Source organism: Salvia splendens, chromosome 20, assembly GCF_004379255.2.
Source record: "Salvia splendens isolate huo1 chromosome 20, SspV2, whole genome shotgun sequence".
Classification (NCBI taxonomy): domain Eukaryota; kingdom Viridiplantae; phylum Streptophyta; class Magnoliopsida; order Lamiales; family Lamiaceae; genus Salvia; species Salvia splendens.
In genome coordinates this window covers 14,591,866-14,615,591 of record NC_056051.1, presented here as the reverse complement: position 1 = coordinate 14,615,591, position 23,726 = coordinate 14,591,866, and the positions used below count along the sequence as shown (strand labels likewise).

Below are 23,726 nucleotides of genomic sequence, written 5' to 3'. Positions count from 1 at the left end.
CAGGAACCTAGAATGGACATCAAGTCCATCCTGAAAGATATTGAATTTTTGGGTAAGATTAAGTCTCTTTACATTTACTACTATTATAATCTAATTTTTTGGATCTTTGGTTAAGTATGTCAATTTTTGGAGCTGTTGTTGTAGGGAGAAAAATATTGACAATTTGATTCATACCTATTGCAGTCATCATTCTAGTATATTTGATCTTATTCTTTGCTGTAATATTTTTCTAGTGAAGAAGTGCATCAATGTTTTGAAATATTTCTCTGAACTATGAAGTCAAAGGAATTCGATATCTTTTTCAATGAATCTGTTCACATGGTTTATCAGAAATAGCTACATGAAGGTTCAAGGGTTTATTGTTGTTTGTGTAGAATAAGGTCTGGAAAAGATCACTGTCATAATAGGTTTGAGATTTTTGTTGAAGATCACTAACGTGTAATCTTTTGTTGATGCTTTGCACCCATGACTGAATTGCTCATTCCTCTTACTATGAACTCTTTGCTTTGTGTGTATGTTTGTGTTGGATTTGGCAAATGAATTTGATTAACCTTTTGAATTAATCCTTTCACCGAACTAGTTGAAAGTGCTTCATGTGAGTTCGAAGGGGTTTGTTGTTGGTTGTGTAGAATAATGCAGAATAAGGTTTGGAAAACATCATTGTCCAATCAGGTTGAGATTTTAGTTGAGGATCACTAACTTTGCACCCATGGCTGGAATTGCTCCTCCCTCTTTCTGCTAACTCTTTCTTTTGTGTGTGTTTGTGTTTGATGAGATGAACATATGAGATATGGGTGTACTACAATATCTTGGAATGTGTATAATTTCTTGTTAATTCAGGTTCCTCACACATGACATGGAAATAGAAAAAGGAATTGGAGAATAAGAAGGTAGTGTCACTCGGTGGAAAGGTGTGTTCATTTACGCCATTACTATTGCTGCACATATTAAGCTCTCAAGTACCATGTATGAACTTTGTGTTTCTTGTTAAACAACCTCCAAAGAAACAGAGGTTACCTCTTAGTGTTGCTAGAGTTTCAATGAAGAATCAAAAGGATAGAGAAGAACAACTGCTTCAAGAGGTTACTTAACATTCTCAGCGTCATCATTTCATTCAGTCACTCTAAAGCTGTATGTCGATTAAGATTAGAAATGATGTGTAAATAATTGGTCTATATACAGAGAGCTATACTTGGAAGGTTTGGAGCCTACAGTAGCAGTAGTTCCATGAAGGTGCCAGAGAGGAAACCAGTAGAGGATAGAATTCTGAAGTCGATGCAAGGCAATTTCAGAAAGGGGGTTCTCAACATCAGGCATCTGTAGAAGCCAACAGCCCCTGAAGCCTCTAACTACAAGGGCATGCACCCTACAGGTAAAGGGAAGAAGAAGAAAGATGGCAAGAAAAGTCATGGCAAGAGAAAGGGTGGTGGTGGTGGAGGTGGTGGTGGTGGTAAGAGGCGTCACTAGGAATATATCTCAAAGTGACTAATCTTCTTTTAAATTTCTTTGCCTTCCAAGCTTGTAGAACATATATACATTCATGCCCTGTTGGCATGCTCAGATTTGTTTTGTTGCTCAATGTAGAATGAAATTTGTGTTGCTAATTTCTGATATATAGTTTTCAGTTTATTCTATTTGGTAGCGCAAAATTGCATAATACATCTAGCAACAAGGGAATGTTTTCAAAGGAACTAAACACCATTTACAAGAGATCTCATAGTTTTCGACTCTCTACAAACTTCATTTTTTACTCATTTTCATCTCAAAACACCTTCGTGAGTAGGAATCAGCTCGATGTCGACTCAACGACCACAGGCTCCAGTTTCTCTGTTTCACCGTTTTGTTTAGGGATGATGAGACCGTATCCCCCGGCTCTCCGTTTGTAGACTATGTTGATCTCACCTGCAACATGGCACTCTCTAGCGTAAGCATCCGTGAGGAGCCCTGTCATATATAAAGATGAAAAGACGTGAAGTCAGTTTACCAGTTTCTTCATTGCGAAAGCCATAGAAGTCATGATCGAGGTTTTCCAGCTGCTCGACTGCCTCACTAACAGTCAGAGGGGGCATATCGAAGTACTTTGTGCGAAAAATCTGCAAACAAGAGTGTATATATCGGGAGATTGCTAAGTTAACACGAATATAATGCACAGAAAAGCACACAAGGCACACAAGAAAGTGAAAAAAAAACATTAAAAAGAAGAAAGAGATGAGGAATGACAACCTCATTAATGACGATTTCTTCCTCTTCAACTCCTTCACCCTGAATTCCCACTGCATCAGCCTCATCTGCTTCATCGGGTACCGCCTCAATATCCTCAGCAACCAAGAGTGCACCGGGATACCTAACCTTGAGCGTGTCGAAGTCCTTCATATGGCGACCATGGTCTGAGTCTTTATCCTTGATCTTCCTTAACTTTCTCTGGATAATGGAAGAAACCAAATCTATGCTCCCATAGAGCGACTCAGCATATTCTTCTGCTCGAACCACTCCATGTTTCTTAGTGAACAAAGTAACCTACATACATTACCACAACTACTTAGATAGCATACTAACAAACACGACCCTAGTAGGATAAATACAACACGGTAGTAAGACACACGCACCTCACACCTTCGCACTTTTGGGCCTTTCCCTACCTGTCCACCACTGATGGACAACCTGACATCGACTTCCCTCACTAAATGGCTATGCTTTTGCACTGCCTTACCTAACTTCTCTTCCACATAACTCTTCACAGAGGGACGCAGCTGCATTTTCAATCCATGAGAAGATCAATGAAAGAGCATCAGAGAATAAGCTCACCACAGTTTCCCCTCAACATTACACCTGTGTATGTGTGTTTACTCAAACGTAAATGTATGATAAAATCAACAGAACATAAATGCAAGAGTTCTCTTAAGTAACACCAATTCCCAATCTACTCACCTCCCATCAAATCGATTACCGCTACACCTCTTCAATATCAGAAGTGAGAACTGACTAACTACACATTGGACAATAGTTCAAGCTTTACCTCTTTAGCAACAAATAAAGATCATTTCTTTCTATATCTCAGACAAAAACTCCAACTAATTATACCTCTAAAATCAAGAAAGTTCAATCACATATTATAAAAAATGTGAATTTACTAACTAACTATCTAATCATCAAACTACACATTGAACACTAATTCAAGTATGACCACTGCAATTATGACAGGGATAAATATTTGAATAATAAAAGTATTTAAATAAAATCAATTTCTTCTGATGTGCATGTGCCGCCGCCATCTTAAGTCTTCATCTCCACAAGCCCTGATTCCTGCGCAGAAATACTGAATAAGTGAAAGTAAAGCAGATTCCGCCGTTGCCATCCACAGATTGTTTCAGCCATACGGTAATCCTTTACCCTTATTACATCTTGCATTTTTTACTTTTTCAAATTTTCCAATGCTAACTGAACTATTTCTTATTATAGGAGGACGCAATCGTTTATCCACTGCGAAATTCAATTGATCTGGTTGGGTTTGTTTCATGTATTTTGTTGGATTAAAGATCTTGCTTATTTTTTGGTTACGAAAAAGGTATGACTATGAAGGGGAAAGGAACGAAAAGGGAATCTTCATCCTCCAATTTGGATTCCCAGGAACCTAGAATGGACATCAAGTCCATCCTGAAAGATATTGAATTTTTGGGTAAGATTAAGTCTATTTACATTTACTACTATTATAATCTAATTTTTTGGATATTTGGTTAAGTATGTCAATTTTTGGAGCTGTTGTTGTAGGGAGAAAAATATTGACAATTTGATTCATACCTATTGCTGTCATCATTCTAGTATATTTGATCTTATTCTTTGCTGTAATATTTTTCTAGTGAAGAAGTGCATCAATGTTTTGAAATATTTCTCTGAACTATGAAGGCAAAGGAATTCGATATCTTTTTCAATGAATCTGTTCACATGGATTATCAGAAATTGCTCCATGAAGGTTCAAGGGTTTATTGCTGGTTGTGTAGAATAAGGTCTGGAAAAGATCACTGTCATAATAGGTTTGAGATTTTGGTTAAAGATCACTAACGTGTAATCTTTTGTTGATGCTTTGCACCCATGGCTGAATTGCTCATTCCTCTTACTATGAACTCTTTCCTTTGTGTGTGTATGTTTGTGTTGGATTTGGCAAATGAATTTGATTAACCTTTTGAATTAACCTTTTGGATTTGGCAAATGAATTTGATTAACCTTTTGGATTAACCTTTGCACACATGACATGGAAACAGAAAAAAGACTTGGAGAATAAGAAGGTAGTGTCACTCGGTGGAAAGGTGTGTTCATTTACGCCTTACTATTGCTGCACATATTAAGCTCTCAAGTACCATGTATGAACTTTGTGTTTCTTGTTAAACAACCTCCAAAGAAACAGAGGTTACCTCTTAGTGTTGCTAGAGTTTTGTAACATCCCAAACTTTTTGACCCTTTATATATTGATTTGAAATTTCGATTAAGAAACTTTTGTTTATATGTGGTTAAGTGAATTGCGTGAAATAATTATCGTGGGTGATGTGGAATGAAGTGATTGATATTTTATATTTTTCAATGTGGGGAAATAATTATTAGGATCATGCATTTATATCTTTCGAGCCAAGTCATCAGAATGTTCGACCCTTTTTAATTATTGGAATAGTATTTCATTTCTTGGATTTAGTTAATTGCTTTGGGATATTTATTTATCCAAATTAAATCCAACCTAAATGATCCCTAAATTGTAATACATAAAATTCGAACTCTAGTCTATTACCTTTGGGAGTTTCGAAAATCCCCTAATTAAAATAGGAGGATGAATAATTTTTCTTTGATTTAATTGGTGCCTTGTTGACTTCTTTCTTTGAATTAAATCCAATTAAATCATGCCACATTTTATTTCTTCACCCAAATTAAATAAAGAGTGGAAATAATCCCTTGGCAATTTAAGCCTAATATTTTCGGCCCCTTTCACAAATTTTTGGAGGATAATTTATTGTTTCCTATTTTGTGGACTCCCTTTTTATTCATTTAAATACCATTCTAATACTTATGTTCAATTAATTGGGGATGTGAATATTTTCTTTTATTCTTCATCTATTGCCACACGCCCCCTATGCCTTATTTTTCCTTGTGGGAATTTATTTACTTGTTATCTATTTTATGGGAGCCTTTTTCCTATAAAGAAATTACCAAATTTAAATCCTATTACAGTTAATTGAGGATTTAAATAATTCCCTTGTGCAGTTTCCCTTATATTTTCGGCCCCTACCTCATATTTCCTACTCGGAGATTTAATTTATTTTGTTCCCTTGTTTATGGAATATTCATTGTTTTTATTTCCTAAATTGCGGATTTATTTCTCTCCAAGTAAATATCAAATAATTCCTTGTTTAAATTCAGCCATAATTTTCAAAAATTAAGCCTTGTATAATTATGGAATTTTTATTTATTAGCCTATATTTTATTCCTCCACAATTAATTAATTAATTAATTCATGGACTTAAACCTAGACTATAAATACCACCAAAATAAACCCTAGCCACCATTTCCCTCACAATTTTCGTCCGCCCTCTCCCTCTCTCCCTTTCACACGTTTTTTCCCCTCCTCTCCACTCTTTCTCTCCAAAAATCCTCCATCCATTCCTTGTTCTTGCATCCATTGAAGTTTATTTTCAAGAATCTCCGACGAATTGCATCGTTTCTTGGTTCTACCGATTCGTTTTGTCAAAGAAGGTATATTGGCTTCACTTTTCCTCATTCTTTTCATTTGAACCATGTTCTTGAATCCTACATGCATTTAGTGGGTGTAGGAATCGTAGATCGCAAATTTAATCGGGGGAAAAGTGAGTTTGCTTGAAAACTTTGATAAATATGCGTTTTCAATTGATTTGTGTGAAGTTTGAATTGAATCTTTGGTAAATGATGTAAGTTTATGTGCAAACATATTTAAGAGAGTCTTATCAAGCATGATTGTGTGTTATAAGCATGAGAATTGGTGTTTCGATGATTGAGAAGGAAACCCTAATTTAGAAATTGTGTGTCTGTTATCTGTGATGTTCGACCAGTAGCTTCTGATGAGTAATTAACCTATCAAACGGCCGAATTTTAATATGACACTTTTACTGAGTAAATTTCAAGGTGTTTTCTGTGTCTCGTGTAAATTTCAGCCCGTTCTGTGGAAAAATGAATTTTTGAAAAATGTGTGAAGTTGACTGCGCAATTTTTGAAAAATGTGTGAAGTCAATTGCGCCATGCTGCCAGAATTTTTATATTCCGACCAGAGTGTTGTATTAATGTTTTGACTGACCAAACGACATGATATGAGTGTGAAACTTTACCTGGATGAACTTTAATGTGTCTACTGTGTTGTGACAAAATTTTAGCTTCATATGAGGTCGGATGAAATTTTCGTGATTTTTACAAATCAACCGCGCAGTTCTGCCAGTTTAGTTGTTCTACGAAAATATCATTTGTGCTAAGTTTTGATGAGTTATATGATGCACGTATGGTTTAAGAAAGTGTTTTATGACGTGATTATGTGTGACTCATTGAGAAAAGCGTTATGATATGTCTTTCTTGTGTTGGTGAATGTTGGGATGGGTAAGAGAACGATAAAAAGGAACAATAGGACATGCATGAAAATATAAGTTTATGAAAGACTAATTGTGTTGTCGTTGGCAAGGGTGATTGAGTATACGTGAGCTCGAGAAACGAAAGTTTCATAAGTTGGAATTGAATTGTTAAGCGAACGAGGTAGGCTTTCTTTTCGAACTTCTTTATTTCTGAAAATATTATGAGGAGTTATAAGGGTGGTTTAACTATTATGTCATGCCATATTTTGTTTGTGAATTGTTGCCTGATGCCTAGTTCGTCTGAGCTTGCTCCGTTAGGCTATAGGGCTGTGTTGTGAAACGAATTCGGGTCTGAGTAGGGCCGCAAACCCTATCAGGTTGTGTACACTGGTGGGATCGTGAGCCGTCCTTGCTAGTCGGCCGGTCTCGTGGGCGAATAGTGTGGCCACACTTTCATCGCATTGTGATATGATGGATTGATGTGAAAAGTGGGGAGATAAATTGTCTGACCAGACTTGAAATGTTTTGTGTTCTCGTGATATTTTTCTTGCTATCTAAAACTCGAGATCACTGGTATGGATGACATAATTAAATTAAAATGTTTTCGGCATGAGCCCATTGAGTACATCAAGTACTTAGCCCTGCATATTATTTTCTTATGTGCAGGTTGAGCAGGATGTTGTGGAGGATGTTAAGCTAGCCTTAGAATGCGTCGTGTCTTCATACATAGGTGTGATCCTTGACTCTCCCTTTGAACCTTATTTCCGCTGCTATGTTTTTGAATCATGTTTCAATACTTAAATCTTTTCGTACTATGTTGAGCATGTTTTGGTCGTGTTAGGTTTTAAACGTCTATTTACATTATTGTCTGAAAATGATGTCTTTCACGTGAGTTAGACTACATGTTTTTCTTAGAAGTTGATTGGGTTTTAAATAACTATTTTCTCCGCTGCTTCTTTTAAAAGTGTTTATCATATGTTGTTTTATTTAATAGCAAAGTTATAATTTTAAGCTTCTTTAAAACAAAAAAGAAAATGTTTTCTTCATCCTTTAAGTTAATTAAGTTTTCAATAAAAGTCTACCTTTGCATGTTTGGTCGCGATCGTCGTATTTGTAGCAACCCTAGTATGGGCGGTCGTGACAGAGTGGTATCAGAGCCAGGTGTTGCGCTCTGGTCCAAGAGTCTTCTTTTATCTTAAGTCTAGATTAGTGAACCCTTATTGACTAGTAGTGTCATGAAGACTCAACATCCACAGCATCACGCTCAACCAATGAAAGTGAGGTATGTTTTATTTGTTGAAAGCATGTGAGATATGCATGGTGTTTGACATGTAAAAAAAATGGAAAAGGATTTTGCGATTGATGTTTTGCAATATTAATGACTATTTGTTCTAGTGGAGTTTGATTAAGGAAAAATGTTTATGTTGTGGAAAGTTGTCGGAATTTTTGAAAAAAAATATCTTTGAACTTTAAATGAAAACATGTTAGTTCTTTCTTTTGGGAAAATTTATTGATCAACGGAAAATGTTGTGTTTATGAATGGTTAAAAAAAAAATTTGAGTTTCGAAAAAAAAATTATAATTAACTTTTCGTTTGGAAAATTTAGCTAAGAAAGTGTGATGTTATGTATGTTATGAGGTGCGAAATATGACGCGTTGTTCTATGGAGTGTTTTATACGCATGATGAAAGTTGATGCAAAAGTATGTTTTAGTTTGAGTCAAAGCTTTTACTTTAAAAGTGAGATGTGGAAAAAAATTTGGGAACATGTGAAAGTTTAAAGAAATTTTGTTTCTAAAGTTTTGAATATAATTGTGAAGTTCGAAAGTGTTTTGCTATGGAATGTGAAAATGTGGTGTGTTTATCTTGAGGTATGAATGACGTAAATTGTGGTAGATGATGATCTATGAGATGATGAATTGTGTTGTGAACTTAGAGTACCTAAAACATAATCCTAGTTGACCACGCGAATCGTAGTTCTAAGTTGGAAACTTAACTATTGTTTTTCCAAGCAATGAAACGTACGAGAATATGAGAGTTGAGGCAAACGCTTAAGTCAAGGTGTGAGACAAGAAAAACCGATGCTAAAAGATATTTTCATGCAACGATGAGCGATCATACTCGCGATTTAAATTAGTATAGTGTAATCTTGCGTAAGTGGCAACTCGATGGAGATGATCTTCATACCCTACTAAGGAGCACGAGGATGATAACAATGTCCTACGAGGATAGTCAGTATGACATGCAAAGGATACTACGAAGATGTAGATTCCGACTACCATTATTAGTAGCAATGACACGAAGAATCTCAGCGCGGAATCCACGGTTCTTAGAGCGATGTTACAAGTTTCGGCTTGCAAAAGATGAAAGAGGGGTGCGACTTTAATAGCTAGAACAAACTATTTTAATCAACAGTTCTTACTTGGATTCTAAGAAGTTATCTTTCAGGACCTTTCAAATAGCCGTGAGCCCTTGTCGGTTTAACAACTTGTTCCATTCACCCATTGTAAGTGATGCATAATGTTTCTTTTCCTCCATTGAGTCATAACTCATTTTCAGTTCTTGGAAAGTGGTGTTGCCTTCATAACTTTGGAAACTTGGGTTGATTGTAGTCTTCTTTGACCTATTATTTATACAACCATACTTTGACTTTGTGAGCCTTTGCTATTGAACTTCATTCCTAAGGCTGCTTGCAGTTATGTTCTTCAATATAATCAGGTTTCGCAGACATGTTTTTTATGGGCTTTTCTTCTTTGAGCTTTCGTTCAGTTTTTCATTTTGTCACCATGTCTGTGTCAAGTTCTTTCTTACATACTGAAATTCTTTTTGGATCAGTTCCACTATGTGTATCCTTTCAATATTAGAACACTTCTTTCTACAACGCGAAGTTAAGGCCTACATTTTATACCTTGCCTTGACAAACTTAATCCACTTGATTGTTTTCGAAAGCCCCTTTGACTTTGGTTGCCTTTCATAAACTTATGAACCCATTGATGTGATTCTACCATTCCATATTATGATTTTCGTTGAACCATGATCAGTACCATTTTGTGACAATTGCCTACATTTCTCAATAGAAATGATGTGTAAATAATTGGTCTCTATACAGAGAGCTATACTTGGAAGGTTTGGGGCCTACAGTAGCAGTAGTTCCAAGAAGGTGCCAGAGAGGAAACCAGCAGAGGATAGAATTCTAAAGTCGATGCAAGGTGATTTCAGAAAGGGGTTTCTCAACATCGGGCATCTGTTGAAGCCCTCAGCCCCTGAAGCCTCTAACTACAAGGGCAGGCACCCTACAGGTAAAGGGAAGAAGAATAAAGATGGCAAGAAACGTCATGGCAAGAGAAAGGGTGGTGGTGGTGGAGGTGGAGGTGGTGGTGGTGGTAAGAGGCGTCACTAGGAATATATCTCAATGTGACTACTCTTCTTTTAAATTTCTTCGCCTTTCTGAACCCGGCAATGACTGTAACTGCAGAACCTAGATTGTAGAACATATATACATTCATGCCTTGTATCTGTTGGCATGCTCAGATTTGTTTTGTTGCACAAGGTAGAATGAAATTTTGTGTTGCTAATTTCTGATATATAGTTTTCAATTTATTCTATTTGGTAGCGCAAAATTGCATAGTACATCTAGCAACAAGGGAATGTTTGCAAAGGAACTGAACACCATTTACAAGAGATCTCATAATTTTCGACTCTCTACAAACTTCATTTTTTACTCATTTTCATCTCAAAACACCTTCTTGAGCAGGAATCAGCTCGATGTCGACTCAACGATCACAGGCTCCAGTTTCTCTGTTTTACCGTTTTGTTTAGGGATGATGACACCGTATCCCCCGGCTCTCCGTTTGTAGACTATGTTGATCTCACCTGCAACATGGCACTCTCTAGCGTAAGCGTCCGTGAGGAGCCCTGTCATATATAAAGATGAAAAGACGTGAAGTCAGCTTACCAGTTTCTTCATTGCGAAAGCCATAGAAGTCGTGATCGAGGTTTTCCAGCTGCTCGACTGCCTCACTAACAGTCAGAGGGGGCATATCGAAGTACTTTGTGCGAACAATCTGCAAACAAAAGTGTATATATCGGGAGATTGCTAAGTTAACACGAATATAATGCACAGAAAAGCACACAAGGCACACAAGAAAGTGAAAAAAAAAACATTAAAAAGAAGAAAGAGATGAGGAATGACAACCTCATTAATGACGATTTCTTCCTCTTCAACTCCTTCACCCTGAATTCCCACTGCATCAGCCTCATCTGCTTCATCGGGTACCGCCTCAATATCCTCAGCAACCAAGAGTGCACCGGGATACCTAACCTTGAGCGTGTCGAAGCCCGACCATTGTCTGAGTCTATCTCCTTGATCTTCCTCAACTTTCTCTGGATATTGAGAAGTGAGAACTGACTAACTACATATTGAACACTAGTTCAAGCTTTACCTCTTTAGCAACAAATAAAGATCATTTCTTTCTATATCTCAGACAAAAACTCCAACTAATTATACCTCTAAAATCAAGAAAGTTCAATCACATATTATAAAAATGTGAATTTACTAACTAACTATCTAATCATCAAACTACACATTGAACACTAATTCAAGTATGACCACTGCAATTATGACAGGGAAAAATATTTGAATAATAAAAGTATATAAATAAAATCAATTTCTTCTGATGTGTCCTGTGCCGCCGCCATCTTAAGTCTTCATCTCCACAAGCCCTGATTCCTGCGTAGAAATACTGAATAAGTGAAAGTAAAGCAGATTCCGCAGTTGCCATCCACAGATTGTTTCAGCCACGCGGTAATCCTTTACCCTTATTACATCTTGCGTTTTTTACTTTTTCAAAATTTCCAATGCTAAATGTGGGAACTTATAACCTTGTTATAAATTTTTGAACTATTTGTTATTATAAGAGCACGCAATCGTTTATCCACTGCGAAATTCAATTGATCTGGTTGGGTTTGTTTCATGTATTTTGTTGGATTGAAGATCTTGCTTGTATTTCGGTTAGGAAAAAGGTATGACTATGAAGGGGAAAGGAACGAAAAGGGAATCTTCATCCTCCAATTTGGATTCCTAGTAACCTAGAATGGATCAAGTCCATCCTGAAAGATATTGAATTTTTGGGTAAGATTAAGTCTCTTTACATTTACTAATATTATAATCCAATTTTTTAGATCTTTGGTTAAGTATGTCAATTTCTTGGAGCTGTTGTTGTAGGGAGAAAAATATTGACAATTTGATTCATACCTATTGTTGTCATCATTCTAATATATTTGATCTTATTCTTTGCTGTAATATTTTTCTACTGAAGAAGTGCATCAATGTTTTGAAATATTTCTTTGAACTATGAAGGCAAAGGAATTCGATATCTTTTTCAATGAATCCGTTCACATGGTTTATCAGAAATTGCTCCATGAAGGTTCAAGGGTTTGTTGTTGGTTGTGTAGAATAAGGTCTGGAAAAGATCACTGTCATAATAGGTTTGAGATTTTGGTTGAAGATCACTAACGAGTAATCTTTTGTTGATGCTTTGCACCCATGGCTGAATTGCTCATTCCTCTTACTATGAACTCTTTCCTTTGTGTGTGTATGTTTGTGTTGGATTTGGCAAATGAATTTGATTAACCTTTTGAATTAATCCTTTCACCGAACTAGTTGTATTCATCAGAAAGTGCTCCATGTGGGTTCGAAGGGTTTGTTGTTGGTTGGGGAGAATAATGCAGAATAAGGTTTGGAAAACATCAGTGTCCAATCGTGTTGAGATTTTAGTTGAGGATCACTAACTTTGCACACAAGGCTGGAATTGCTCCTCCCTCTTACTGCGAACTCTTTCTTTTGTGTGTGTTTGTGTTTGATGAGATGAACATATGAGATATGGGTGTACTACAATATCTTGGAATGTGTATAATTTCTTGTTAATTCAGGTTCCTCACACATGACATGGAAACAGAAAAAGGACTTGGAGAATAAGAAGGTAGTGTCACTCGGTGGAAAGGTGTGTTCATTTATGCCATTACTATTGCTGCACATATTAAGCTCTCAAGTACCATGTATGAACTTTGTGTTTCTTGTTAAACAGCCTCCAAAGAAACAGAGGTTGCCTCTTAGTGTTGCTAGAGTTTAAATGAAGAATCAAAAGGATAGAGAAGAGAAACTGCTTCAAGAAGTTACTTAACATTCTCAGCGTCATCATTTCATTTAGTCACTCTAAAGCTGTATGTCGATTAATATTAGAAATGATGTGTAAATAATTGGTCTCTATACAGAGAGCTATACTTGGAAGGTTTGGAGCCTACAGTAGCAGTAGTTCCAAGAAGGTGCCAGAGAGGAAACCAACAGAGGATAGAATTCTAAAGTCAATGCAAGGCGATTTCAGAAAGGGGTTTCTCAACATCGGGCATCTGTTGAAGCCCTCAGCCCCAGAAGCCTCTAACTACAAGGGCAGGCACCCTACAGGTAAAGGGAAGAAGAAGAAAGATGGCAAGAAAAGTCATGGCAAGAGAAAGGGTGGTGGTGGTGGTGGTAAGAGGCGTCACTAGGAATATATCTTAAAGTGACTACTCTTCTTTTAAATTTCTTCGCCTTTCTGAACCCGGCTATGACTGTAACTACAGAACCAAGCTTGTAGAACATATATATACATTCATGCCTTGTATCTGTTGGTATGCTCAGATTTATTTTGTTGCTCAATGTAGAATGAAATTTTGTGTTGCTAATTTCTGATATATAGTTTTCAATTTATTCTATTTGGTAGCGCAAAATTGCATTAACATCTAGCAACAAGGGAATGTTTGCAAAGGAACTGAACACCATTTACAAGAGATCTCATAATTTTCGACTTTCTACAAACATAATTTTTTACTCATTTTCATCTCAAAACACCTTCTTGAGCAGGAATCAGCTCGATGTCGACTCAACGACCACAGGCTCCAGTTTCTCTGTTTTACCGTTTTGTTTAGGGATGATGACACCGTATCCCCCGGCTCTCCGTTTGTAGACTATGTTGATCTCACCTGCAACATGGCACTCTCTAGCGTAAGCGTCCGTGAGGAGCCCTGTCATATATAAAGATGAAAAGACGTGAAGTCAGCTCAGTTTCTTCATTGCGAAAGCTATAGAAGTCATGATCGAGGTTTTCCAGCTGCTCGACTGCCTCACTAACAGTTAGAGGGGGCATATCGAAGTACTTTGTACGAACAATCTGCAAACAAAAGTGTATATATCGGGAGATTGCTAAGTTAACACGAACATAATGCACAGAAAAGCACATTGAACACTAATTCAAGTATGACCACTGCAATTATGACAGGGATAAATATTTGAATAATAAAAGTATTTAAATAAAATCAATTTCTTCTGACCTGTGCCGCCGCCATCTTAAGTCTTCATCTCCACAAGCCCTGATTCCTGCGCAGAAATACTGAATAAGTGAAAGTAAAGCAGATTCCGCCGTTGCCATCCACAGATTGTTTCAGCCACGCGGTAATCCTTTACCCTTATTACATCTTGCATTTTTTACTTTTTCAAATTTTCCAATGCTAACTGTGGGAACTTATAACCTTGTTATAAATTTTTGAACTATTTGTTATTATAAGAGGACGCAATCGTTTATCCACTGCGAAATTCAATTGATCTGGTTGGGTTTGTTTCATGTATTTTGTTGGATTGAAGATCTTGCTTGTTTTCGGTTAGGAAAAAGGTATGACTATGAAGGCGAAAGGAACGAAAAGGGAATCTTCATCCTCCAATTTGGATTCCCAGGAACCTAGAATGGACATCAAGTCCATCCTGAAAGATATTGAATTTTTGGGTAAGATTAAGTATCTTTACATTTACTACTATTATAATCCAATTTGTTGGATCTTTGGTTAAGTATGTCAATTTCTTGGAGCTGTTGTTGTAGGGAAAAAAATATTGACAATTTGATTCATACCTATTGCTGTCATCATTCTAGTATATTTGATCTTATTCTTTGCTGTAATATTTTTCTAATGAAGAAGTGCATCAATGTTTTTCAATGAATCCGTTCACATGGTTTATCAGAAATCGCTCCATGAAGGTTCAAGGGTTTGTAGTTGGTTGTGTAGAATAAGGTCTGGAAAGGATCACTGTCATAATAGGTTTGAGATTTTGGTTGAAGATCACTAACGTGTAATCTTTTGTTGATGCTTTGCACCCATGGCTGAATTGCTCCTTCCTCTTACTATGAACTCTTTCCTATGTGTGTGTATATTTGTGTTGGATTTGGCAAATGTATTTGATTAACCTTTTGAATTAATCCTTTCACCGAACTAGTTGTATTCATCAGAAAGTGCTCCATGTAGGTTCGAAGGGTTTGTTGTTGGTTGTGTAGAATAATGCAGAATAAGGTTTGAAAAACATCACTGTCCAATCAGGTTGAGATTTTAGTTGAGGATCACTAACTTTGCACCCATGGCTGGAATTGCTCCTCCCTCTTACTGCGAACTCTTACTTTTGTGTGTCTTTGTGTTCGATAAGATGAACATATGAGATATGGGTGTACTACAATATTTTGGAATGTGTATAATTTCTTGTTAATTCAGGTTCCTCACACATGACATGGAAACAGAAAAAGGACTTGGAGAATAAGAAGGTAGTGTCACTCGGTGGAAAGGTGTGTTCATTTACGCCATTACTATTGCTGCACATATTAAGCTCTCAAGTACCATGTATGAACTTTGTGTTTCTTGTTAAACAGCCTCCAAAGAAACAGAGGTTACCTCTTAGTGTTGCTAGAGTTTCAATGAAGAATCAAAAGGATAGAGAAGAGAAACTGCTTCAAGAGGTTACTTAACATTCTCAGCGTCATCATTTCATTCAGTCACTCTAAAGTTGTATGTCGATTAATATTAGAAATGATGTGTAAATAATTGGTCTCTATACAGAGAGCTATACTTGAAAGGTTTGGAGCCTATAGTAGCAGTAGTTCAAATATATGTGTGTATGTTTCGCGATATGTTATGCAATGGGGTGACTTATCTGTTATGAAAAGATTTGATCAATGGAAAATGTTGTGTTTATGAATTGTTCAAAAAAATTCAGGCTAGTGTACACCTATGGAGATCGTGAGCTGTCTTTCGGGTCGGCCGGTCTAGTGACTTGGGATGTGGCCACATTCCTTGTCATCAATGGATCAGATATGGTAGACATCTATGGGAAAATGACTGCAGTCACGAATTTTACGATGGAAATGATTTTAGTGTCTTGGGAGATTTCTAAAGTTAAAACCCCAAGGTCACTCAATGGTGGCATGATAAATACTTTTTATAAAATGTTTTCGGCATGAGTCCACTGAGTGCATCAAGTACTCAGCCCTGCATTTCTTTTTTAAAAAAAAAATATGCAGGTTGAGCGTGACGAGCGCTGTGGGTGTTGAGCAAGGCCGTTGAAGAAATTTAAGTGTTTAGAATGTGTCATGTCTTCACACGTGGCATATTCCTTCTCTCGAATGCTTCCGCTGAGTAGTCGTCTTTCTTTTGAGTTTTTGTATTGTTGAGATACTCTGATTTTATTCGAGCTATTCCCATTTGTTTCGGGCTATGGTTGAGTTGTGTTGTTTTCCGCTCTCTTCCCCGCTTCTTTAATCCTCCCCTAGTCGCGATCAACCGTGTTTTCTATCCTTAGAAAATGCGGGCGTGACAAAGTGGTATCAGAGCAATTTTTCTTTCCGCTCTGGACCCGAGAGTCTTTTTCAATCTTAGTCTAGACTTGTTTCGCTAGACTAAAATAATAAATAAAATAAAATAAAAGAAAATAAAATAATAATTTTGTATTGAAGGCTCAACATCCCGCTTCGCCACGCTCAATCAAGAAAGAGGTAATTTATTTTTATGAAAAAAAAATTTATGAGAAAGTTTTTAGGAAAGGTGATGAGAATCTATGGTTATGAAAAGAAGAGTATGTTTTACAATGGGATAGAAGAGCTATGGTTATTAAAACAAAGTATGTTTTACAATGGGATAGAGGAGCTATGGTTATGAAAACAAAGTGTGTTTTACAATGGGATAGATGAGCTATGGTTATATAAAAATATATATGTGTGTATGTTTCGCGATATGTTATGCAATGGGGTGACTTATCTGTTATGAAAAGATTTGATCAATGGAAAATGTTGTGTTTATGAATTGTTCAAAAAAATTTTGAGCTTCGAGAAAAATAGTTTTAAACTTTTTCGTTTGGAAACTTTAGCTATGCAAGTGTGATGATATTTACGTTATGAGGTGCAAAGTATGATGCGTTATTCTATGGAGTGTCTTATACGAAGGATGAAAGTTGATGTGAAAGTACGTTTAGTTTTGAGTCAAAACTTTTACTTTAAAAGTGAGATATGGAAATTTTTGAGGAAAGTGTGAAAGTGTAAAGAAATTTTGTTTCAAAAGTTTTGAATATAAATGTGAAGTTCGAAAGTCTTTTGCTATGGATGTGAAAATGTTGTGTGTTTTATCTTGTGGTATGAATGACGTTAATTGTGGTAGATGTTGAGATGTGAGATGATTAAGTATGTTGCGAACATAGAGTGCTTACGTTGTAGGCTAGGTTGAATACGCGCAAACCGTAGTTTTAAGTTGAGATAATCTATCACTTTCCCGAGTGACGAAAACGAACGAAAATCTAAAAGTTTGGGGTGAACCCCTAATTTGTCAAGACACGACGAGGCAAGGAGATCGAGAGTGCGAATAGAGGCCGGTGGACCATGAAACTTTTCTTGGAATTGCATGAAACTTTGGAGCAAGCTAGGTGCCAACCATTCGAAGGACGTAAGCAAATTTCGGGACGAAATTTTTGTTAAGAAGGGTAGATTGTAACACCCCGAAAAAATAAAGGAGAAAAAAATCAAATAAATCTAATTAAATCTTTTCCTAGTTGACTTGGTCAAATATATTTCTCAAAACCATATCACCAAACGATTTCCACATATCTATACTCCCTAAAATCTCTCCAACCACCAAATCCATCCATATCTATCAGTTTTGCCTATATATATATACAATCAATGCCACGATCTTTCTACACATAAATTCAATACCAAGAAAAATCGAGAACTAAAATTTAGAGAATGAACCGAGTTGGAGAAGAGAGTTTTCTGCCGCCTAAGAAGGTAATCACCGATCAATTCCCAGCCTTGAATTCCTTGCATTCATTTAGGATAATTCGAATTTTGGAGCATGAAATCTGTAGTATTCGTATAGTAGGTTCCGACGCATGTTTGACTGAACAAACGAACTCCTTTTTATACGATTCTTTTTTCTGAGTAAACCTTAAGGTGTCTTCTGTGTTGTGTGTGAATTTCAACCTATTTGGACGAAAGATGAAGTTTTGGTGAATTTTTGAAGTTGACTGCGCAGTTCTGCCAGAAATTGTTTTTCTCGACCAGGGAGTTACGTTTTCGATTTTACCGACCTAAAAAGATTATTTTGATGTGAAATTTTAATTGAATTATATTTTATGTGTCTACTATATTGTGGGAAAGTTTCAGCCCCAACGGAGACCGGATGAATTTTAAATGATTTTTACAAACCAACCGCGCAATTCTGCCAGTTTTGTTGTTAGGTGAAAATATCACTTGTTGCTAAGTTTTAATGAATTATATGATGCATGTATGATTTAGGAAGGTATCCTATGGCATGATTATGTGTAACACGTTGAGAAATATTATGGCATATTTTTCCTTATGTTGATGAACGTTCGGGAATGGGCAATCTAAAAAAACGATGAAAGGAACGATAGGACATGCATGATAATTTTAATAATGGAAAACCTGATTGCGTGGTGATATTGACAAGGGTTGTTGCACGTACGAGGGTACCAAGAGTAAAAGGTTGCGTAAAGTCGTGATTGTGTGGTATAAGCAAGCGATGTGGGCTTTCTATTTAAATAAGGGCAATGCCCTAAGTATATTTTTATGTGAAAAGTGATATCAATATTTGTCATGCCGTGTTTTGTTTTATTCTATGGAACCTATCTGCTGTGGCTTTTGCCATCAATGGATAATCGAATTCGGGTCTGTCTAGGGAGCGAGTCCCTATTCAGGCTAGTGTACACCTATGGAGATCGTGAGCTGTCTTTCGGGTCGGCCGGTCTAGTGACTTGGGATGTGGCCACATTCCTTGTCATCAATGGATCAGATATGGTAGACATCTATGGGAAAATGACTGCAGTCACGAATTTTACGATGGAAATGATTTTAGTGTCTTGGGAGATTTCTAAAGTTAAAACCCCAAGGTCACTCAATGGTGGCATGATAAATACTTTTTATAAAATGTTTTCGGCATGAGTCCACTGAGTGCATCAAGTACTCGGCCCTGCATTTCTTTTTTTAAAAAAAAAATGTGCAGGTTGAGCGTGACGAGCGCTGTGGGTGTTGAGCAAGGCCGTTGAAGAAATTTAAGTGTTTAGAATGTGTCATGTCTTCACACGTGGCATATTCCTTCTCTCGAATGCTTCCGCTGAGTAGTCGTCTTTCTTTTGAGTTTTTGTATTGTTGAGATACTCTGATTTTATTCGAGCTATTCCCATTTGTTTCGGGCTATGGTTGAGTTGTGTTGTTTTCCCCTTTCTTCCCCGCTTCTTTAATCCTCCCCTAGTCGCGATCAACCGTGTTTTTTATCCTTAGAAAATGCGGGCGTGACACCAGCAGATATAGAATTCTGAAGTCGATGCAAGGCGATTTCAGAAAGGGGGTTCTCAACATCGGGCATATGTTGAAGCCCTCAGCCCCTGAAGCCTCTAACTACAAGGGCAGGCACCCTACAGGTAAAGGGAAGAAGAAGAAAGATGGCAAGAAAAGTCATGGCAAGAGAAAGGGTGGTGGTGGCGGTGGTGGTAAGAGGCGTCACTAGGAATATATCTCAAAGTGACTACTCTTCTTTTAAATTTCTTCGTCTTTCTGAACCCGGCTATGACTGTAACTGTAACATCCCAAAATTTTGGTACTCTTTTTATATGTTTATTTGAAGTTTCGATTATGAAACTTTTGTTTATATGTGATTAAGTGAATTGCGTGAAATAATTGTCGTGGGTGATGTGGAATGAAGTGATAGATATTTTATATTTTACAATGTGGGGAAATAATTATTAGGATCATGCATTTATATTTTTCGAGCCAAGTCATTGGAATTTTCGACCCTTTCTAATTATTGAAATAGTATTTCATTTCTTGGATTTAATTAATTGTTTTGGGATATTTATCTAAATTAAATCCAAACCAAATGATCCCTAAATTGTACTAAATAAAATTCGAACTCTAGCCTATCATCCTTGTGAGTTTCAAAAATCCACTATATTAATTAGGAGGATGAATTATTTTCTTTGATTTAATGGGTGCCTTGTTGATTCCCTTCTTTCTAATTAAATCCAATTAAATCATGTCACTTTTATTTCTTCACCCAATTTAAATAAAGAGTTGAAATAATTCCTTGGCTATTTAAGCCTAATTATTTTCGGCCCCTCCTCTATTTTTTTGAGGATAATTTATTTGTTTCCTATTTTGTGCAATCTCTTTTATTCAATTAAATACCATACTAATACATATGTCTAATTAATTGGGGATGTGAATATTTCCTTTTATTTCTCACATATATCACACGCCCCTATGCCCTTATTTTTCCTTGTGGGAATTTATTTATTTGTTACCTATTTTATGGGAGTCTTTTCCTATAAAAAAAATTTCCAAATTTAAATCCTATTCACATTTAATTGAGGATTTAAATATTGTTATCTTTCCTTGCTAATTAAATCATAAAATTTCGAAATTAATTACTCAAAATGCACGCCTACCTTGTGTTCTAATTGTGGGACTTTAATTTATTCTCCCACAATTTAATTATTTTTATTTGGGTGTGAATTAAACCTAACACATAAAACAAACTAAACCCTAACCCTAGCCACTATTTTCACACGCCTCCCTCCCCCTCATTCTCTCCCACACACCTCTCTCCCTCCCTCTCTTCATTCTCTCCAAAAATCTTCCATCCAATCCTTGTTCTTGCATCCATTGAAGTTTATTTTCAAGAATCTCTGACGAATCGCATCGTTTCTTGGTTCTACCGATTCGTTTTGTCAAAGAAAGTATATTGGCTTCACTTTTCCTCACTCTTTTCATTTGAACCATGTTCTTGAATCCTACATGCATGTAAGATTCGTAGATCACAAATTTAATCGGGGGGAAAGTGAGTTTGCTTGAAGTCGACTACACAATTCTGCCAGAAACGTGTGTTCTCAACCAGGAAGTTTCGTATTCTGTTTGACTGAATAAATGACCTCCGTTTGATGTGATTCTTGAACTATGTGAAAATTTGATGTGTCTTCTGAGTCGTGTAAAAATTGCAGCTTCTTTGGACATCGTATGAATTTATGGTGAATTTTTGAAATGAACTGCGCAATGCTGCCAGAATTTATATGTTCCGACCAGAGTGTTGTATTAATGTGTTGTCTGACCAAACGACATGATTTGAGTGTGAAACTTTACCCAAGTGAACTTTAATGTGTCTACTGTGTTGTGACCAAATTTTAGTTTCATATGAGGTCGGGTGAATTTTTGGTGATTTTTACAAACCAACCGCGCAGTTCTGCCAGTTTTGTTGTTATGAGAAAATATCATTTGTACTAAGTTTTGATGAATTATATGATGCATGTATGGTTTGAGAAAGTGTTTTATGACGTGATTATGTGTGACTCGTTGAGAAAAGTATTATAACATGTCTTTCTTGTGTTGTTGAATGTTGGGATGGGTAAGAGAACGATAAAAAGGAACAATAGGACATGCATGATAATATAAGTGTACGAATAGCTGATTGTGTTGTCATTGGCAAGGGTGATTGAGTATACGTGAGCTCGAGGATCGAAAGTTGCATAAGTTGGAATTGAATTGTTAAGCGAACGAGGTGGACTTTCTTTTCAAACTTCTTTATTTTCCGAAAATATTATGTGGAGTTATAAGGGTGGTTTAACTATTATGTCATGCCATGTTTTTGTTTGTGAGATTGTTGCCTGATGCCTAGTTCGTCTGAGCTTGCTCCGTTAGGCTATAGGGTTGTGTTGTGAAACGAATTCGGGTTTGAGTAGGGCCGCAAACCCTATCAGGCTGTGTACACCGGTGGGATCGTGAGCCGTCCTTGCTAGTCGGCCGGTCTCGTGGGCGAATAGTGTGGCCACACTTTCGTCGCACTGTGATATGATGATTGTGATGTTGGATTGATGTGAAAAGTGGGGAGATAAATTGTCTGGCCAGACTTGAAATGTTTTGTGTTCTCGTGATATTTTCTTGCTATCTAAAACTCGAGATCACTGGTATGGATGACATAATTAAATTATAATATTTTCGGCATGAGCCCATTGAGTACATCAAGTACTCAGCCCTGCATATTATTTTCTTTTGTGCAGGTTGAGCAGGATGTTGCGGAGGATGTTGAGCTAGCCTTAGGATGCGTCGTGTCTTCATACATAGGCGTGATCCTTGACTCTCTCTTTGAACCTTATTTCCGCTGCTGTGTTTTCCAAAACTATGTTTCATTACTTTAAATCTTTTCCGTACTATGTCAAGCATGTTTTGGTTGTGTTAGGTTTAAAACGATTACTTACGTTATTGTCTTGAAAAATGATGTTTTTCGCAAATTAAACCAAATATTTTTCTTAAGAGTTGATTGAGTTCTAAATTGTTGTTTTCCGCTGCTTCTTTTAAAAGTGTTTATTGTAAGTCGTTCTTATTTAAATTAAAATTTTTTTTAACATTAAACTTTCTTTAACCGAAAATGTTTACTTCTTATAAGTTAGTTAAGTTTCCAAAAAGGCTATCCTTGCATGTTTGGCCGCGGTCGCCGCGTTTGTAGCAACCCTAGTGTGGGCGGTCGTGACAGTAACTGCAGAACCAAGCTTGTAGAACATATATACATTCATGCCTTGTATCTGTTGGCATGCTCAGATTTGTTTTGTTGCTCAATTTAGAATGAAATTTTGTGTTGCTAATTTCTGATATATAGTTTTCAATCTATTCTATTTGGTAGCGCAAAATTGCATAAATATCTAGCAACAAGGGAATATTTGCAAAGGAACTGAACACCATTTACAAGAGATCTCATAATTTTTGACTCTCTACAAACTTCATTTTTTACTCATTTTCATCTCAAAGCACCTTCTTGAGAAGGAATCAGCTCGATGTCGACTCAACGACCACAGGCTCCAATTACTATATTTTACCGTTTTGTTTAGGGATGATGAGACCGTATCCCCCGGCTCTCCGTTTGTAGACTATGTTGATCTCACCTGCAACTTGGCACTCTCTGGCGTAAGCGTCCGTGAGGAGCCCTGTCAGAGGAAAAGACGTGAAGTCAGCTTACCAGTTTCTTCATTACGAAAGCCATAGAAGTCATGATCGAGGTTTTCCAGATGCTCGACTGCCGCACTAACAGTCAGAGGGGGCATATCGAAGTACTTTGTGCGAACAATCTGCAAACAAAAGTGTATATATCGGGAGATTGCTAAGTTAACACGAATATAATGCACAGAAAAGCACACAAGGCACACAAGAAACTGAAAAAAAATCATTAAAGAGAAGAAAGAGATGAGGAATGACAACCTCATTAATGACGATTTTTTCCTCTTCAACTCCTTCACCCTGAATTCCCACTGCATCTGCCTCATGTGCTTCATCGGGTACCGCCTCAATATCCTCAGCAACCAAGAGTGCACTGGGATACCTAACCTTGAGCGTGTCGAAGCCCTTCATATGGCGACCATGGTCCGAGTCTTTCTCCTTGATCTTCCTCAACTTTCTCTGGATAATGGAAGAAACCAAATATATGCTCCCATAGAGCGACTCAACATCTTCTTCTGCTCGAACCACTCCATGTTTCTTAGTGAACAAAGTAACCTACATACATTTCCACAACTACTTAGATACCATACTAACAAACACGACCCCAGTATGATAAATACAACACGGTAGTAAGACACACGCACCTAACACCTTCGCACTTTTGGGCCTTTCCCTACCTCTCCACCACGGATGGACAACCTGACATCGACTTCCCTCACTAAATGGCTATGCTTTTGCACTACCTTACCTAACTTCTCTTCCACATAACTCTTCACAGAGGGATGAAGCTGCATTTTCAATCCATGAGAAGAT

The 23,726-nt window shown here is 36.9% G+C and overlaps 3 protein-coding genes, 1 long non-coding RNA gene and 1 pseudogene across 4 annotated transcripts; 3 read left to right on the top strand and 2 right to left on the bottom strand.

Moving 5' to 3' along the window:
* The first annotated feature begins 968 nt into the window (after positions 1-968).
* On the top strand, positions 969-1,467 carry LOC121781519. The gene is made up of 3 exons (XM_042179250.1): positions 969-1,082; positions 1,183-1,282; positions 1,373-1,467. Exons 1-3 carry the CDS (start codon positions 969-971, stop codon positions 1,465-1,467), a joined length of 309 nt encoding a protein of 102 aa, XP_042035184.1.
* A 319-nt stretch (positions 1,468-1,786) lies between these two features.
* LOC121781936 (ribosome-binding factor PSRP1, chloroplastic-like) lies at positions 1,787-2,756 on the bottom strand. The gene is made up of 4 exons (XM_042179642.1): positions 2,607-2,756; positions 2,224-2,517; positions 1,985-2,093; positions 1,787-1,902 (listed from the first exon to the last, which is right to left on the bottom strand). Exons 1-4 carry the CDS (start codon positions 2,754-2,756, stop codon positions 1,787-1,789), a joined length of 669 nt encoding a protein of 222 aa, XP_042035576.1.
* A 1,488-nt stretch (positions 2,757-4,244) lies between these two features.
* Positions 4,245-9,973, top strand: LOC121781518 (splicing factor U2AF 35 kDa subunit-like protein). The gene is made up of 2 exons (XM_042179249.1): positions 4,245-4,304; positions 9,683-9,973. The coding sequence occupies exons 1-2, from the start codon at positions 4,245-4,247 to the stop codon at positions 9,971-9,973; spliced, it is 351 nt and encodes a 116-aa protein (XP_042035183.1).
* Positions 9,974-10,330: 357 nt separating this feature from the next.
* Positions 10,331-23,707, bottom strand: LOC121781941 (annotated as a pseudogene).
* LOC121781959 lies at positions 11,678-12,676 on the top strand. The gene is made up of 3 exons (XR_006046220.1): positions 11,678-11,704; positions 12,505-12,575; positions 12,660-12,676. It is a non-coding gene; the product is annotated as an uncharacterized LOC121781959 (long non-coding RNA).
* Positions 23,708-23,726: the final 19 nt, after the last annotated feature.